The sequence below is a fragment of the Pollachius pollachius genome (genome assembly GCF_949987615.1).
Source record: "Pollachius pollachius genome assembly, chromosome: 8".
NCBI lineage: Eukaryota > Metazoa > Chordata > Actinopteri > Gadiformes > Gadidae > Pollachius > Pollachius pollachius.
Window position 1 is genome coordinate 18,423,624 of NC_136941.1, and position 18,588 is coordinate 18,442,211.

An 18,588-nucleotide genomic window follows, 5' to 3' on the forward strand; every position below is an offset into this window, starting at 1 on the left:
TTGTTCATTTATTTCTATTTCTAACGTCCTACATAATCTTGGAATGCTTGTAATCGTGTTTTTGCTCATTCTTATGAAGAACCATAAATATAAGTGGATCCACAGACAGTGAAGACAAAGCAACACACAAAGGCAGAAATAATGAACTCAAACCCGGAGGAAGCAAATACCGCGCAGGCTGTTGAGCCAGGGAGATCCCAGACACACACAAACAAACACACATGCCCACACGCACACATGCTGTTTTCCTTTGAGTTCTCGTCTACCTTCTGTAGCTTGCCAGGGGATTTCATGGTTGGCAGTGTGATATTCCAAATGAAGAGCAGAAGCCCAGAGTTCTTACCAAAACGCCAAGCAGCCACACTTTGTTGTGATCCTTGGTAAATCACACCATCTGTCCACCACAATAACGATATGTTTGGCTTCATTTGGTTGGTCCTAACATGTATAATGCAATGCCAGAACATAAATGAACAGCAGAACCACTTGTGGGACTAAATACTTTTGGGATCTGCATGTCTCTATGACTCTTGGATAAAGGAATCATGTAAATCCACAAGGGGGAATTCCAGGATAGTATTTATTTTATTAAAGTTGTATCTATACTGACTAACAACATACACGTAAAATATCTATCATTCATATGAGCAGCTTACTGGAACACACCTGAAAAATATCTCATTGCAAAAGGCTGCGTTGATGTCGATGAAACTAACCAGGTTGCAATAAGTTAAGCAAAAATAATAACAATTCACAATTCATTCTGAATTGTCTGCAGTTGCCTAAAATGATATCAACACCAGTGAGTGAGGACGTATGGAGACCACTAACAAGCCAGGAGGGAAGGGGAAAGGTGTACGTGTGAACCGGGAGGCTGAGGAGCGAGGAAGGGAGGAGGAAGACGAGGGGAGTGCGGGTGGGGAGTGAGGATGAGTGGGAGTTCAGTGGCAGATGTTAGAGGAAGCAGAAAACAAGCCAGGCTGAAGCCAGCCTGACACATCCCCCGCCAGCCCCCTTCTTTCTCAGGTCTCTCTCTCTCCCGCTCCTTCGTCATCTCCTATCTGCCATGTCTCGGCATCTCCTGTCCGACACCCCACCCCCTCGCCACCACCCCACCCCTGTACGGTCTCCTCTGTCTACCCCCCCCCCCCCCCCCCCCCCATCCCGTTTACCTCTCCCTGCGGTGCTCAGCCACCATGACGCTCCAGCACTGCAGTGTAATCTCTGGCCTGGGAGAGACGCCGCGATGGGGCCCAGCCAGCCAGCCGATTGGTCCTGATATACACTCCCCGGGCCCCGCCGTGGTGATAATGCAGCGCCAGGAAGAAACGGGCCCTCAGCACCACACTGGTCTTTATTTCCCCCTCTGCCTAACAAAGCTCTCCCTTCTCCAGGGGGCAGGGAGAGGACCCCCGGCCCGGCGGCCGCAGCCCCTCAGTACACTCAGTGTCTGGGAACACGAGCAGAAAGCTGTCTCCCTTCACCACGCACCTTCCCGCCTGCCCGCCGGCCCGCCCTGTCCGGCTGCTTCCCAGGCAGGCTGCGCACCGTCTATCACAGAGGGCTACCGCTAAGGCTAGCCCGCTAGCAGGACACAGGAGAGGAGCCGAGGAGGGTAAAATGGGGTTTAGTGTATCAGGACCGGGGATAGTGAGCCGTGCTCCCCATTGTAATGCTGGAGTAATTAAAGCTGGCCACCGGTCTCTCCCTTTAGTCCTCCTCTCCTCTATTCCTCCTGTCCTCTAGTCCTCATCTCCTATAGTCCTCCTCTTCTCTAGTCCTCCTCTCCTCTATTCCTCCTCTCCTCTAGTCCTCCTCTTCTCTAGTCCTCCTCTCCTCTATTCCTCCTCTTCTCTAGTCCTCCTCTCCTCTCCTCTTGTGTCCGTGGGAGAGGAGAGGACTGCAGTACGAGTGAAATATGAAATATTTTGTCTTGTTAAGAGGAATGTTGTACGGTGTGCAATAGGATCCACTCCTTATGACAGACATGTGAATGAAATGCATCTGACGTAAGGAATGAAGTGCATTCTCTTCAGGATATTCAAGGTTCACGGTCGTCAGCCCACAGTGTTAGGGGTGTGAAGAGAAGAGTCAGGATTGGATTGAACACCTTGATATATTTTCATGTACTTTTGGAACAAATATCAAAAACGACACTGTTGGTGTGCGTTTGTTCCCCCTTGGTAGGTTTGTGTTTGGACATGTGTGCGCATGTGCTGTGCTGTGCATCAATAATTTAAAAAAAACACAATGGCTCTACCAATAACACAACACCTAGCTATATCTTCAACAAAATATCACCCTCATTATAATGACCACAAATAATCAATAAAGGATGACATATTAAGCGCTGTACTGAGCAGGACGACCCTTCTATGGAGACAATCGATTGAGGAAACTCTAAATTGGTTGCTTGAGGGAAAGAAACAGCTTTTCAGAGTGCATCCCATCTAAGCATAGAACTGTTGGTATTTCTAACAATTTCCACATGTGTATTATTAATATATCATAATTTGCCCTGACATGTGGTAAAGACCCAGATCCCCATGTTCTTATAAACCACCTGGTCGTGCAAATCTACCCATCCTCAGTGTGACACCAATAACAGTGTGTGTGTGTGTGTGTGTTTGTGTGCGTGTGTGTGTGTGTGTGTGTGTGTTTGTGTGTATGCGTGAGGGAAGGGGGGCAGAGAGAGAGAGAGAGAGAGAGAGAGAGAGAGAGAGAGAGAGAGAGAGAGGGATAGAGTGGGGGGAGCTGTTATTGTGTGAGAATGTGAATTAGGTCAAATGTTTGCTTGCAACAAAGATTAACCATGCCCGTGAGATGAGGAATGGTGTAGCCTGTGTGCAATAGGGTTAAACACGTCTATGCAACAGTGAATCCTAATAAATAGAATGTCATGCCCTTGTTTAATTATTTAATTTGCTGCTTTCTTTCAACACAAGTGACAAAAACCGAGACACTATAACATGCTTATCAATTAACGGGATTCCACTGCTCTACACCCTTTGGTCAATTCTATCTCACATGGTAGCAACACAAAAAGAGGTGATTGGATAGGTGAGCGTGCACAAACTGGCGATGGGGTGGCGATGGATCTATCCGCCTCATATGGACCCAAGATAAACAGCTATTAATTATATCAGAGTTAATGATTCGGATACATTTGGCCTGGCTCGCCATACATGTATCTGTTCTTTAATATGTATTCAATAACCTAGTCGGTTCAAGCTGCAGTGGCACTATAAGACAACAGGTTCGCAACCAAAAAAAAAAAAAAGATTTGTAATCGGTTGACTGACAGACACGTCAATTGTAAACCGAAAAGAACGCCCGAGGAAACCGTCTTAGTCGGCCTAGTCATTAAAAGCCATAAGCACAGGGAAATCTCCCTTGATGCAGTGTCTTGTAAGGCGATTTTTAATCAAGGCTTGGGGCACGATTTTTATTTTATTTATAATCATCAAAGCATTTCCGATTAATTTCAAGATCAAAGTGAAATGTAAGCGCCGTCCCTGAGGTCAGATGGCAAGTTGACGACAAAGGCAGTTCCCTACACCCCCTAATAGAGAGGGGGGGGGGGGGGGCACGGACCTTAATGGAAGGGTAAGGTGGGTCTCACGTTAATAATCCGGTCGATTCAACGTCGACCAGGACATAGGTACCATCGATCAGCCTTGACGGGATCCGCAGGCTGCGTCTCACGTTCAGCTGGTCCCAAACTCACTGACCAAATGATGATTATCACCCCCAAATAATCCCCCCAAATCGATGCAGTAATGTTAAGGTGGGTGCGCACGTGTCGGTGTAAAATGTACGACCGCTGGAGACGGGAATGAGTGCCAACACAAAGAAAATGGGCAATGCAACGTATAGAAGGGCTCCATGAAGGATATCACCTGATCCATATCCACCCCGTTCCATTATCTTGATTCATACGCTAAATATATATATAATGGGAAATACAGATCCCCATTCTGTCAAACCGAGTCGGGCATGGAGCAATGCGCTAGGAGGATTTCTGTACTCACTCAGATCAGAGCTGCAGGAGGCGCGACGGAGCGCTGCGTTTACTTTGCTGGGTTCCTTTAATTTGGGTTGCTTCCACTCGTACCACGCACTCTCCGCAAGCATAATCAATCAAAAATGTGAACTCTGGTGTCGTGCGTTTCAGAAAAGAAGAATGCAGCATATTGAGTCTGTCATTCTTCAACAGCCCGGCGTGTCACCCCAATGCGTCGTATCCACGGGTCCACGTTTTGCGCGTCAAACGCAGAGAAGAAATATAAACATTTGAGTTCCTGTATTATGACAATTGTCTGAATTACCTCCACATTTCAGGGCCCCTCCATCTCTGCACGCAGCCCCTCGGCTCACGATAGTTCCATGTGACAGCGATGGCTGGAGACCCCCAATTATGAATTTCGTCTTTTGATTGTGGCCCCCCCCTTCGGCTGGTTTGGGAAGTGCTGGTTGTTGGACCATGAATGGGATGAGTGGTTCGCTGTCAGACACTAGTGGTCTACTACGTCTTGTGAATAGTCTCAGACATATTCATTTGATTATGATTGTGGTGTAAAGTAAACACCATTGAAATACATCATGTTATGCATGCATAATCGTAGCCTGCCTATTCTATAGATATCTATTAGATATGAACAAAATAGGCTTTTAATTCCTAGAAGCAAGTTGAATTAATACCAGAAGTTTGTAACAGCCTTAATCTTCTGATTAAACATCTATGGATAACTTTTTAAGATGATGTGCACAAATTGCAACGTGTTTTTCAACGCACAGAACTAAGAAAGTCTATAGGTCTAGGTTAAGAATATGTTTGAGGTGCACTTTATGAATAAATATATAATCAAGACTGTTTTGATTATTATTATTATTATTATTATTATTATTATTATTATTATTATTATTATAAATAACAGCTGTACATATATTACAGTAATGCCACACATAGTAAATCCACGAACTTAAATAGATAGATTTTTCTGTCGACACTCTGAATGTGTAAACATCACAGACTGTATACAATAGAGAAACACGATATAGGAGCGGCTTGTTTGTGCCCATCTTGGCTGACCCATCATGGATAGGCCTGTTATAAGAACATATCTCTGCATCGCTCAAGAACGCCCCCTGTAGGCCTATTGTTAGCGTTGCAGCATGTCCACTACCTAGGCTATCAGGTCGGGAGGCGCGCCGTGTGGGAACAGCATCTGTGCAGCTGTGCCGACCCTCCCCCCCTACGTGTGGTTGTAACACAAGCAGACGTGTTGTTCCTCCCAATAAACGGAACAAAGTGAACGCTGCTGTGTCCCCACATGCCTGGAGATGGACTTGAGCCTCACAGGTGTCTAAGTGCATTTTTCAATTCATTCCCTGCTCCTGATTATTCTTACTAGGAATTATTGAGCCAAAGTGACTGCGAAAGAAGGAGAAGATGGAGTGCTGTTCGGGACGATGCACACTGGTCTTTCTCTTCACTCTGCAATTGGTGAGAATATGCTCTTTCTCTCGCTCTCTCTTTCTTGCTCTTTATCTCTCTCACTCTAAATACACGTTTCTTCTTCTTAATTATGAAATGATTAAAGTATTATTCGTTTTGTTTTAGTCTGTTTTGACCACCAGATGCTGTGTGTCGTTGTGGTTGAATCACAACACTGCTTTAATCTCAACAGTTCATTGGCTTTTCGTTGGGACACTCATGCATTCTCTGCTTGTTTACATGTTTTTTTGAGTGAATGTGTGAAACTTCGACTGACTTTTATCCATTATATTAATAATTTTTACTTGAATTGTTGATCTGGTTCTCTTCCATTCAGTTAGTTGAACAACAATTGGGTAGTGACCGACGTAGGGTCAAACCGTCTTTATAAAAGGGGGCAAAATGAAAAAGGCTATGCTTCACATTTGTCATAAACATAACAATGAGGACTGCAGGCACTTTGTTCTCGTTTTCCCACCCTACCCCCCACTCTTACGAACTGCTTGTATTGAAAGGCTTTGACTTGACGGTCTTGGCAACTGGGAGGAGGATGCACTTTGAGATAAAATAAAGTATTTTCTCCCCGAAATTCACTCAAGTTTCTTAACTCTACTTTTTTTATCTACCAGGTCACCGTAGTGGAGAGGCAAGTGTTTGACTTCCTGGGCTTTCAGTGGGCACCGATTATGATCAACTTCTTACAGATAATCGTGGTTATCCTGGGCCTCTTTGGTACCATCCAGTATAGACCACGATACGTTGTTTTGGTGAGAGAACTTAATTAAATTCGGGCTCATTTGACATTATACCAGAACTATACCAACAAGACAACTACAAATTGCATATTTAATCACACAAAAAGGAAGGGTTCCACCACAAACCCTATATATGGATGCTTATTTCGTTCTTTATCTTTCCAGTACCTGGTCTGGACACTGTTGTGGGTTGGCTGGAATGTTCTAGTAAGCTGTCTTTACCTGGACTTGGGGGGGCTTTCAAAGGTAGGTCTAATGGCAATGCATATGGCTGATAATTAGAGAGTCACACAACCTAGGCTAAATAACCACCACCTGCTTCCTGTTGCCAGGGCTTCAAGTCCCTGCCTTATGGGTCACCTACAAAGTTAATTTGCCGGACATTTCCATGAATGTATTTTAGTATTGAAAATGTTTGGAATGTTTTCACATTTGGAGAAGGAACAGCTCATTGTACCAACCAAAATAATAGCTTGTTTATTATGTTTCTACATGCTATCCCCATTCAGTATTTGCTAACAACAGTTGTCTACATTTTATTGATGGTAATATCAATCAAAATATCTATGTTGTGACATTCAATTCAAAAACATTATTTCTGATATTTTAGAATATCTCCTTGTGTTTTCCCACTGCTGCTCTTCTTCATCTCCTCTTCCTGCTCCTTCGCTCTTATACCGAATCCTCTGGGCTCCATCTCTGGCTCCTTCTGGGCTCCCTCCTCCTCCCATTGAATCCTCTGCGAGCGCCGCTCATTTGAACTGCACCAAGTCAGCGATGGAGCAGCCAATGACGTGCAGTGTAATTGCAGGACAGCGACATACTGTCGCTGGGAATGTCCTCCCAGCAGTCCTGGTGGAGGGACAATGGGCCCGGGTGTGAGGGCAGGGACCTACCTTCCCCAGGATGGCAGAGCCAGGAGAACCCAGAGCTGGTTACGGTCCTGAGCTGCTGGCTGGAACACCAATACATAGAGGTTCTGCACTGCATCATACAGCTGGTTCTATCTGTGAGTATTTACCGCTTAACACATGTGGCACCGTGAAGGCTATTCCCATTCCCATCCCTGTATAAGGGATTAAGATGCTGTATGCGAATAAATATTATTGAATAATGAGTATACGTTTATCTAAAATGCATACGATTGAATTTGTTCTTTTTTTTACAGCTCCTGGGATTTACATATGCCTGTTATGTGGCCAATACTTTGTCACATGAGGATGACAGCTGTGAGTCTATGTCCTGATTTTTACACCACATGCTTTTATCTGGGAAACGTGCATGCTTCATTCCCTCTCTGCATGTAGTCATTATCATAATTTTCTTCTGATAGGATTAGTAACAAAAGAAACTTAAAACACAAAAAAGCGTTCTCTAATCACCACAAGGACATTCCTGAACAGTGACACCATGCTGGCTTTGTGTTGACAATTCTTTTTCTCCTCCATATTTTAGTTGATTTCATGGGTGAAATACATCACCAATCTAAATCCCCAGATTTGTTCTTCTAATAGAAAGAAGTGATCAGCAGGTACGACAGAATGCAGTCAAAAAACAGTTTGCTTCAAGTTTCCAGTTTCAAAACTCTGATGATATTATTAATGTAATTCATATATTTGATTGTAATTTATATTCTTTTACTTTCTTAATCTATAGATAACATGTACGATACAAAAAGAAGCAACTCGAAGAAGTTATGAAGCAATAGGATGAAACGAAGGAAACGCGCTGGAGAATATAATCACAACCAATAACTGGTTGTTTGTTGTTTAAGTCCTTAATTAGTATTGATATTTGATGAGTTTGTAATACACACATCTTATGATACCCGACCTGTTTCAACATTAGGTGTATGTCACAGTGACGCATGCTTTAACAAATAGAGCAGCAACTGTATCTTTATTGTGTTTCTGTACTGTACATTAAGTACACATTTATGTTGGTGTGTGTGTGTGTGTGTGTGTGTGTGTGTGTGTGTGTGTGTGTGTGTTTGTGTGTGTGTGTGTGTGTGTGTGTGTGTGTGTGTGTGTGTGTGTGTGTGTGTGTGTGTGTGTGTGTGTGCGTGCGTGTGTGTGTGGATGCATGTGTTCGTAAGAGTAAGGGGAGAAAAAGAAAAATAAATTTGAACACAAAATAACCTACCTCGTATTTAGTTCGTAAATGTTGGTGAATATTTATTTGTTGTTTGACTAATAAAGGTGACCATACTATTGACAGTTCAAGATAATTCGGTACTTGTGATGTGCTTTTACTATAAACACACAAACATGATCCACGTAGACTTCCGTAAATGCCATTTCACCCATTTATTAAACAAATTTAAAGAAAATAGGTTGTTGGACTTTCAGGGCCAGTGTGGCCTGTGAAGCGTCGAGGCCCCTGCGTCACTGACGTCACTTCCGTCCACCAGATCCCGGATGAGGCTGCCATTGGGGGAAGTGCAAAGTGCCACCGGAGCTGGATTTTGACGGTGTGGGGTTTACAGCGTATTGAAACCCCACTGAATTGATGCCGACAAGGGACCCCTCACTGTCATCGGACTGATCCTAAGTTCGATCTGATCCACGTCACAAAAACTGTCAACATCGTAACGCAGAACAGTACCCTAGCGCAGCTAACTAGCTAGCCAACTAGTGCAGCTAACTGTCTAACTGTTAGCAAACTAACGCGTACTCTGCTAGCGGAGGGACTGGACGATAAACGTAGTTTTGGAGGAAATACGTCTTGCAAAGCATCCCTTCTTGTTTACCTTTCGATTGACGAATGATGTCTGCCGCAAGCATTGACCCCCAGGTAAGAAATTAAAACAAGCATACAACCCGGGCCCTGGATTTTCCCCGGGAAGTGGGGTGTGCATCCTGGACTCAGATGATGCGATGATGCCATTTATGCCAGGCTAACCAGCCTGCCTGCTTCTGGACGATTTTGTAGATAGGTCGGCTTAATAGCAACGAAACATCGAAGCACAGTGCTCACCTGGGATGTTAACGTGGTTGTACTTGTGTGAATAAATCATGTATTGCATAGTGAATCAGGAGATCATTGCACTGAATGAGCTGATGGCATCTTGTGTCTTAATGTTTACTCGAACATAGATGTACAATGAATGAACTGGGCCTCCTCATTTGCCAGGAGGTCCAGCGATGCGCAGTACTTTAATAAAGCTTATAATCACAGGTGAATGAATAACAGCACATTAACGGTTACCGTCTTTCCTTTTCACGGTATGTCAATATCGCCATCAAGTCATCAAAAGGACAGGATGCTAGTAAAGGTGAGGAAACAATATGCTATGCCAAATATCTTCTTGTATGGATATTGGATTGATTAATTTCTGAATTTTCTATTTTCCTATAATTGACTGGTTGTTTTAATTCAATTCCATCTACCGCACATCGAGGCTTCAGTCGACGTACATTGAGGTTGACGTTTTACAGTGTGTAATAGGATGTTTACCACAATTTATTTAATATGCATTACTGTTTTCACTAAGAAAGGCTTATTTGTTGGGAGTGCAGATTGCCAACACATTTGTTGACTAGGAAACGTTAGGTTTATTATTTTACAGCATTATATATTTATTATGATTACAGTATTGCCATTTTTACCATTTGCATAATATTTGTGGGTGGAGTAGCAATGAATAATAGTGTCATAAACCTATTGGCTGGTTAAAAGCAGTGTTATGAATTGGACATGACTTCATATATTACTTAGTATCATTAGTAATTCATATGTTGAATAATGATTCAATTTCAGCCTTTCCTGTGTCGGTACAAAATGGCTCAATGCATCAAAAGGATACAGTCCATGACAATGACTTTGAGCCCTATCTCACCGGCCAGTCAAATCAGGTGAGGAACTTTGCTTTTGTCTGCTATTTTTAATACCATCTCTTATAGGGTTTCCTGTTGTAGATGCTTTATGACATTACTGTAAGTCCCTTTGAACAAAAGCAACTTACAGTAATGTCTAATAGATGTCACATTGAAGCACTGTGGTGGATCTGTGTATTAGAGAAACGTCAATGTTTGTAGTTCTAGATTGAGGGAGAGCACTTGGTTGTATGCATATAGGTATTTTGGATTGTCAAAAAATGCAATTTTGATAGATGACTCTTAACTAAATTGACTGGCGCCTTTTTATTCCAGTTGAAGTGAATTGTTGAGACACCTATTCTCCTTCTTTTCCAGAATAACAGCTATCAATCCATGACCGACCCGTACCTGTCCAGCTACTATGCCCCGTCTATTGGTTTTCCCTACCCTCTCAGTGAGGCGCCGTGGTCCACAGGAGGGGACCCCCCCATCCCCTACCTGACCCCCTATGCCCCCCTCAGCAACGGAGATCACCATTTCATGCATGACACTGTATTTGGGCAGCCGGGGGGGTTAGGTAGCAGCATCTATCCACATAGGTTTAACTTTTTTCCCGAGAACCCTGCCTTTTCAGCCTGGGGCACCAGTGGGTCTCAGGGCCAGCAGACTCAGAGCTCAGCCTATGGGGGGAGCTACAGCTACCCACCCAGTTCCCTAGGAGGCACGCTAGTCCCCGATGGACAGACAGGCTTCCACAGTGACACGCTCAGTAAGGCTCCGGGCATGAATAGCCTGGAGCAGGGCATGCTAGGGTTAAAAATAGGAGGCGATGTGACAGGAAGTGGCTCTGGTGTAAAGAGTGTCGGCTCTGTGATTGGTGGCAGCGGAAATGTAGCTGCTGCTGTTGCCACAGGCAACGGTGGAACATCAATTGGAATGCCCCCTCCCAAGCCCACATCGTGGGCTGCCATTGCCAGTAAGCCTGCCAAGATGCAGCAGCTCAAGACCAAGACCAAGCCTGGCATGCCCATGGCTGGTGGAATACTACCTCCGCCGCCTATCAAACACACTATGGAAATTGATACGTGGGATAATAAGGGGACTGTTTCAAAAGTGCCCCCTCCTTTGCCTCCCCACCACCAACATCAGCACCAGCCCCAGCAGCTTCACTCACACGCCCACCTTTCCCACAGCCTGCCCCCTCCCCCCCAGCAGTCCATACACTCGGCCCAGTCCCTCGTGCAGCAGATGACCATGCAGGGTCCTCACCCCCCTCCTCCGCAGTCGTACCAGAACCACAACTCTGTGCCGCCGCCCCAGACCCGCTGGGTGGCTCCGCGCAATCGGAACCCGGGCTACGGGTGCGGTAGCCTGGACAACAGCGGCTCCTCCGGTGGCGGGGGAATGGGTAACGGGGGTGGAGGGGTCGGGGGCATGCCCCCCCGGTCGGGCCCCGGGCTGGACTCCCACCCTGTGCTGGAGAAGCTGCGAGCGGCTCACAGCTATAACCCCAAGGACTTTGACTGGAACCTGAAGAACGGCCGCGTGTTCATCATCAAAAGCTACTCCGAGGACGACATCCACCGCTCCATCAAGTACTCCATCTGGTGCAGCACGGAGCACGGCAACAAGCGGCTGGACTCGGCCTTCAGAGCTATGAACGCTAAGGGCCCCGTCTACCTGCTGTTCAGCGTCAACGGCAGCGGGCACTTCTGCGGCGTGGCGGAGATGCGCTCGCCGGTGGACTACGGCACCAGCGCCGGCGTGTGGGCGCAGGACAAGTGGAAGGGCAAGTTCGACGTGAACTGGTTGTTTGTGAAGGACGTGCCCAACAGCCAGCTGCGCCACATCCGCCTGGAGAACAACGATAACAAGCCGGTGACCAACTCACGGGACACCCAGGAGGTGCCCCTGGAGAAGGCCAAGCAGGTGCTGAAGATCATGGCCACCTACAAACACACCACCTCCATCTTCGACGACTTCTCCCACTACGAGAAGAAGCAGGAGGAGGAAGAGGTGGGCAGGACGGTGATCAACGTCTTAACGTCATCACCATCATTCACTATAAGAATTTCTATGTGTATGAAAAGCTTTGCTGGATCCAGTTACAACCAATCTATGAATGTTTTTGTCCTAGAGATGTTGGAAACCATTTTGTTTTGTGTTCTTCCACAGAGCTATGAGCCCCCCCCGATGCAGAGCCGACCCCGGCTCGATCAGGTATGTTCAACTATTCTGATTGATTTATTTTGTTAGTCACGTTATGACTTATTTGGATGCCTGGGACCGTTGGTGTTTTTGAAGCATCAATCTCCTGATGTCTATTTTATTCCTATGCCTCATCCAGGATCGCCAGAATCGAAGTAAACAGTAGAAGACTGCTCCTTTAAAGGTGGATCCATACTTCTGCTTGGATGGACTTAATGATGTTTAGATTAAAGAAGAGAAGACCCTCCCTCCACCGACCACCACCACCACCACACACTTGGTTTAGTGTCTTTGGCCAACGACAAGCATTAAGCCACTTTGATCATGGTTCTTAGTTTTCAAGTGTGTGTGCAGCCGGGATGAAGCCAGTTCACGAGTCCCACCAATCAAATCAGTTCAACGTTTTTTGTTTTGTTTAACTCCTTGTGTTTTAGCCTTCTAGAACTTGATCTGCAATATGAAACCTTACATTCTCAATTAATATTAAGTAACAGTTATCTGCACGTCTCTTGAAAATCTCTTATCATCATGCTGCTGATTTTGTGTGCGTGCGTGTGCGTGCGTGTGTGTGCTTGCATGGAGAAAAGTGCTAATGTTGGGTGTTCCTAAGAGTGAACAACACTTATTCAGAAATGTCTTTATGATTCTGGCCAGTTTATATTCATGTACGACAAACAATTTCTGATATCTGTACACTCAGTTGCGGGATTTTCTTACAATTTGTGAAGTGTGTCTGGCTCAAAGGGTTGCACGTGCGTACAAATGATCTTGTGAAACGGTTGAGACATGAGAAGACATGAAGGTTAAAGAGTTACTCAGACTTTGTCACTTGGCCAATTACTGTTTGGACAAACTATCCACGGTGGAGAGAAAACATGCCATTAATTTAATTTTTTCCAGAGCCTTAACATTTCTTTTCAACACTAGTGTTATAAAAAAATGCAATGTTTGCTGTACTGTACCTCAAGTTTTACAGCGAGAGATTCAGGGAATAGATATTGTTTAGAGATAACACACCCTCTAAGGAGTTCCCTTATTTTAATTTTATTTATAAGGTAGAAATACAAACATTGTTTCGGTTCTTATTGAATATAAAGTATGCTTTTAATGTCCTCATTATCCATAATACAATAGCTGTTTCTTTTATGTTCTTCCCTGGCATTCCTGCAGGGCTGTCTGGTGTGCTAACGTATATTTCTGGGGACAATGTAGCATGTTCTGCTTTTATAGCTAGGCCTGTCACCTTGTTTTGTCTTTATGTTTGTTATTTCTTAACATTATTAACATTTCTATAACCCTTCCACATCTTCCTCAGAAGACTTTAAGCTTTAATGTACCGGCCATGCTAATTGAGTATGTCTCAAAAGTTAATGTTACTGATTTATTGTTAGTGTATGAGTAACCAGAGAGTAGTCTATATGGTATACGTGCGTGACTTATTTTTCTTTACTTTTCCGGGTCTCGCTTGCTTGTGTATGTTCGTATGCGAGCGTGAAAGACAGATGTATGTTATTGAGGAATCTTGAGGAGTTATATAATGGTAACAAAATATTAAAATAAAAATGTTTAAGTCCCCCTCTTCCCCCCCACCCCTCCCCCAAACAATTAAATATACATTGTATAAAAGCTCACTATCACATTCTTAGATTTGATCATGGTCATTATTAAAAGTATACTTATCTGTTATTTGTATTATTTGCTTGGTTCCTTTGCTAAATGTGTATATGTATAGAACAACAAGCAAAGATATATTCATCACTGTGTCATCGACATCCTTGGTATTTTATAGTCTCTGTAGGACGTGACAAGTGACATACATGAAGTTTCCCACGGGTTTTTGGTCAGATTTCTTCATGAAAAACTTTTAACCGTATGAATCGTCCGGTAGTTGAATCCTTGATTGATGGTTTGAATCATATTAGTGAAAATTCATCACATTAACAAGAATATTAAAGAGTCATTTATTGAGGTGTTGTTACTGTTGCCTGAAGCACCCCTGACCTCTGCAGAATTAGTAAAATAACATAAAGGGGTACAGTATGTGTCCGAATTGCCCACCTCTACCTCGTTCAAAAACACAATAGGCTTTAACTGAAAATGACACGTCAATTATCTATCCTATTGCACTGAATGAATCATATCAAAGCTAACTGGACATAGGGAATCTATACCTCTGACTTTTAACATCTTATTGGTCAATTACATGACGAAGTATCACATAAATAATGGTATGGTATTTAAAGCCCTATAGGCCATCTTTCAATGTAGACACATAATATATAATCTTGTCAATTTTAACCTTCAAGTCAACTGTCCAGCCTGTATATACAATTATTTACTTTAAATCTATGTCCATTAAAAGATTGACCTGTTTCAATCTGAGACATGCATGCAACCAAAAAAACACAAGGTAGGCCTATACTGCAGCCTACTGCTATTATTTAAACGAGTCCAGTATTATGCAGAGAGAGCTGTAGGGTAATGATAATGACATAATTTATCAAACATCCTCGAAATAACCCAATATCCAATTTATAATGAGGTAAAAGCCTTGTTTAAATTGAGTGCAGTCGATCATGGTCATTGAGAGCGGTCCATATGCTGGTGGTCGTTGACAATGCCGCAGAGGACCCCTCTCTTGGCATTCACCGCGTGCCTTAATTGTATTGGGTATTAAATCAAGGTCCGCTGTGAACACGAGGAGTGGCAATCCATTCCATTGTATTCAATGCCGTGGTAGAACACTTTCCAAGACGATGTAAAAGACGGGGAGCATCGCAGTGGACCACATCTTCCCAAGGATGTGAGTGGAAACAGGAATGCGCTAGAGTAGAACCCAAACACAGCTAACACCAAAGGTGCATGGAGGCTTTCACCACGCTTTCTTCGCCAATACCCCAACCACGTCCGGTGTTTTATCTGAGTTAGACTACAGGTTGAAAAAATAGGATACTCAGTCAACATATCGGACAATGGATTCGCACATATTCCTATCCCCCCAAAAAAAAACACCGAGTGTTTGTAGTCGTATCTCCGATGTCCCCAAATCTATCCGACGGCGCATGCGCCCTCGTGCCATAGTCCGAAATGACAACAGCATGTTTGAAGATGTGTGAAGAAGGTGTGACTACCAGAGCAATACACTGCTGAGTGATGTAACTGTGTTGTTATTTACTGGTAAATTCATCGTCAATAATAGCATTCAATTAAGACGACAGAGCTGTCTTGGGTTCATTATTCACCGGAACAGGGAGGATAACAGCCCTCCTTAGAGCGAAGAGAGACAAAGCCCGTTTCAGTGATTCCGCTTCTGATTGAAGCACATTGACGCTCTTATTGCTAAAGGCCTCTAAATAATAAGATGATTTGCAAATTTGGAAGTCGAGAGGACATTTCTGCATACAGAAGTTTGATTGTACGCCCCTTCTCATAGAATGAATCAATAAGTGGACGACACGCAATACATCATTATTCGCCATGTAGTCACCCCTTCCAGCCCCATGTCTTGGGCCTATAGAAGGTGGGTTTAACCGTTTGGATTTGATGGCAATGTCGGAATGTTCCCCTAGGACGCTGTCGGCTAGCGCTGACCATGGTGCTAACGAATACGTCCCTAACGGAGGCCTACCGCCAGCGGCCGTGGGCTGAAGGTGGCAAAAATGATAAGAATCAACAGAAACATCAAGTGATTTGAAGTCAGATTGGTTAGATACGCACGCTCGCAAACACAGAGACACAGACACACAATTGAATCCGGATTTTCACCTTTTCCTATCATAGTCTGGTTGCCAGATGACTACATTTAGGTGCACCTCGCAGTTGGGTATATACCAAGTTTTATTGCATTTTCTTGTTGTTATATAGTGACTCATTCAGAATCAAGACGATGCAACTTTGGCACCATATACCATTTTGATTTATGAACTTGAAAAGTATACACAAAGGTAAAATAAGCAAAATTTCAAATAACTGATAAAAAACTGACCATTTTTAATAAAGAAAGGCTTGCAAACATTATATATATATAAAGGATATTGATTAATTTAGCTTTAGATAGTTTGACCTGGACAAATTGAAGGTTATAGTACACATTGTAATGATTGAACTAAGAATTATTATACTAACATTTTACAGAAAAAACGTAGCAATTTTTTTCTACAATGAATTCACTTTACTTTAATTCATAAAATATTTATTTTAAATAATAAAAAAAATATTCAATCAACTATTATAGAGTCCACACAGTAGTTACTTGGTGCAAGGGAGAAAGGTCAAGCGGTACACTATCAATTTCCTGGAGTGCTGCTGACCAAAATGTGCTAAATGTGGTGTAATTCTGAGAAAGTGACCCCTTGATTAAGACCCCATCTCCATGCTGTTTGTGAGATAGTACTCAGTGTTCCTGTTCCTCCATAGAAGGTACAGAATGATACTCTCATTGATGAAATATATGCAATGCTTCCACAAATGAACATCTTACTTTGAAGAAAAGTAGTACCCTAATCATATTCTTAGTTTAAATGTTATAACTTAATAATGAAGCAGTGTGTAGTAAATATATGTGTGTATATGAGTGTCACTGAAAAAGTAATCTGGATAGTCACAAAATAATTTCATATTACAGATGCAAAGAATGGCTGAGGAACGTTTCCTTCATGAAACGTGCTTGGCATATATCCAGAGCAATAAGAAAACGTAGCTCAGTTGAGAACGATGAAACGTATCCTGCAAACACCAAACAATGTCACAGGACTGACACTGACGAGTTTGACTTTAGGAAACCTTTAATTTGTGGATTAATATGTGAACCAAAGAAACCAGAGAGATAGATCACTAGAAAAGGTATTCAGCTATGAGTTATCTCCTGTTCTTGCTTCTTTGTTTGCTGAGAATGGGTGCATGCAGAACGTTGAAAAGTCAGTCGGTACATAGATGGTAGGTACGTAGATGGGAACACGTTGCTACATCGCATTGTGGGGCCAAAACATGGGACTGTAAAATCTCTTGCAGAAAATATGAGAATTTTAGCGGCAAAGAAGCCGTTGCAGTAAAACCCCATGAAGACTTTATCATATTTGATAAATATAAGTGATTCCATCAAGTCCAACGAAAGAGAGAGGAAATGCAAACGCTTGTCATGTCCAAACTTTAATAGTGGTTCGATATGACGACACAGATGTCTTCCTTCTGTTCTTAGAATTTTACTGGAAGTGGAAGCCAGAAAGAGTGGCATTGAGATGAAGAGTGATGGGCAACATATTGACGTAAATGCTTCAGCAGAGAATCAGTGGTAAAGATTTACTCAGAATGCATGCCGTCACTGGTTGTGACACAATCTTACCCCTTCAGGTGCGGGAAATGTGCTGCACTGTCTTTGTTAAAAAAAAAAACATGATCTAGGCTCGCACTTACTTGGTGATGAATCAGTCAATATGACGGACCTAATCACAGAATGCAGATTTTTCTGTATTCTGTTCTTTTTTTTCTGTTTGCCCTATGGGGCAAATTCTTCCTCATTTAACACACTAGGGTGGCTCTAAAATATCTTCACTTCCCGCAAAATCACACCGAGAATACAAGCTCTGCCTCCAACGGATGAAGCCTGTGTTCCCCATGTTCTCAGCTCATATGCAAATGATTATATGGAAAGCTGGTGACATATCTGTTAGTCCAAGAGTAATTATTAATGACTATGGATCGACAAAAGCCGAATCGAGGGCACCTCACCCAACATTTACATTTACATTTAGGGCATTTAGCAGACGCTTTTATCCAAAGCGACTTACAATAAGTGCATTTGTTACAATAAGTACATTTGTCATAAGAAGTGAAACAATATATCGCTGTCGGTACAGTAAAGATGTTCATAGAACCAAGTGCAAGTATTACAATCGCTAGGCTAACCCATTCCCCGTGTAAAGCAACGATAGCAGCTACTGTAGATGCTACACAATTAAGTACCTTGAATAAGTGCAATGTACAAGTGCCAGGACGTACAACATTCAATGGTGGCTGTGCATTGGTTTCTATGCAGAGTCGAGATGAACTCTGAACAGGTGAGTTTTGAGTCTTTTGCGGAAGCTGGTGAGCGACTCTGCGGTCCTGACATCGGTAGGAAGCTCGTTCCACCACTGAGGTCCCAAAACAGAGAAAAGTTGTGACTTTGCTGATCGACCTTTGCTTGCTCTTAGCGATGGCGGTACCAGACGTCCAGCTGAGGTAGTTGAGCGGAGGGATCGAGCTGGGGTGTGTGGCTGTACTAATGCTTGGAGGTAGGCAGGGGCAGTTCCATCGACTGCCTTGTATGCCA

The 18,588-nt window shown here is 43.4% G+C and overlaps 2 protein-coding genes across 2 annotated transcripts; both read left to right on the forward strand.

Annotated features, from left to right (window-relative positions):
• Window positions 1–5,452: 5,452 nt before the first annotated feature.
• On the forward strand, window positions 5,453–7,763 carry nkain5 (sodium/potassium transporting ATPase interacting 5; the record flags this gene model as incomplete). The annotated part of the gene is made up of 6 exons (XM_079741270.1): window positions 5,453–5,506; window positions 6,127–6,264; window positions 6,418–6,498; window positions 7,064–7,261; window positions 7,421–7,481; window positions 7,708–7,763. The coding sequence occupies 6 exons, from the start codon at window positions 5,453–5,455 to the stop codon at window positions 7,761–7,763; spliced, it is 588 nt and encodes a 195-aa protein (XP_079597396.1).
• A 928-nt stretch (window positions 7,764–8,691) lies between these two features.
• Window positions 8,692–13,904, forward strand: ythdf1 (YTH N6-methyladenosine RNA binding protein F1). The gene is made up of 6 exons (XM_079741228.1): window positions 8,692–9,045; window positions 9,499–9,526; window positions 10,012–10,106; window positions 10,446–12,086; window positions 12,246–12,290; window positions 12,418–13,904. The coding sequence occupies exons 1-6, from the start codon at window positions 9,016–9,018 to the stop codon at window positions 12,442–12,444; spliced, it is 1,866 nt and encodes a 621-aa protein (XP_079597354.1). The 5' UTR covers window positions 8,692–9,015; the 3' UTR covers window positions 12,445–13,904.
• Window positions 13,905–18,588: the final 4,684 nt, after the last annotated feature.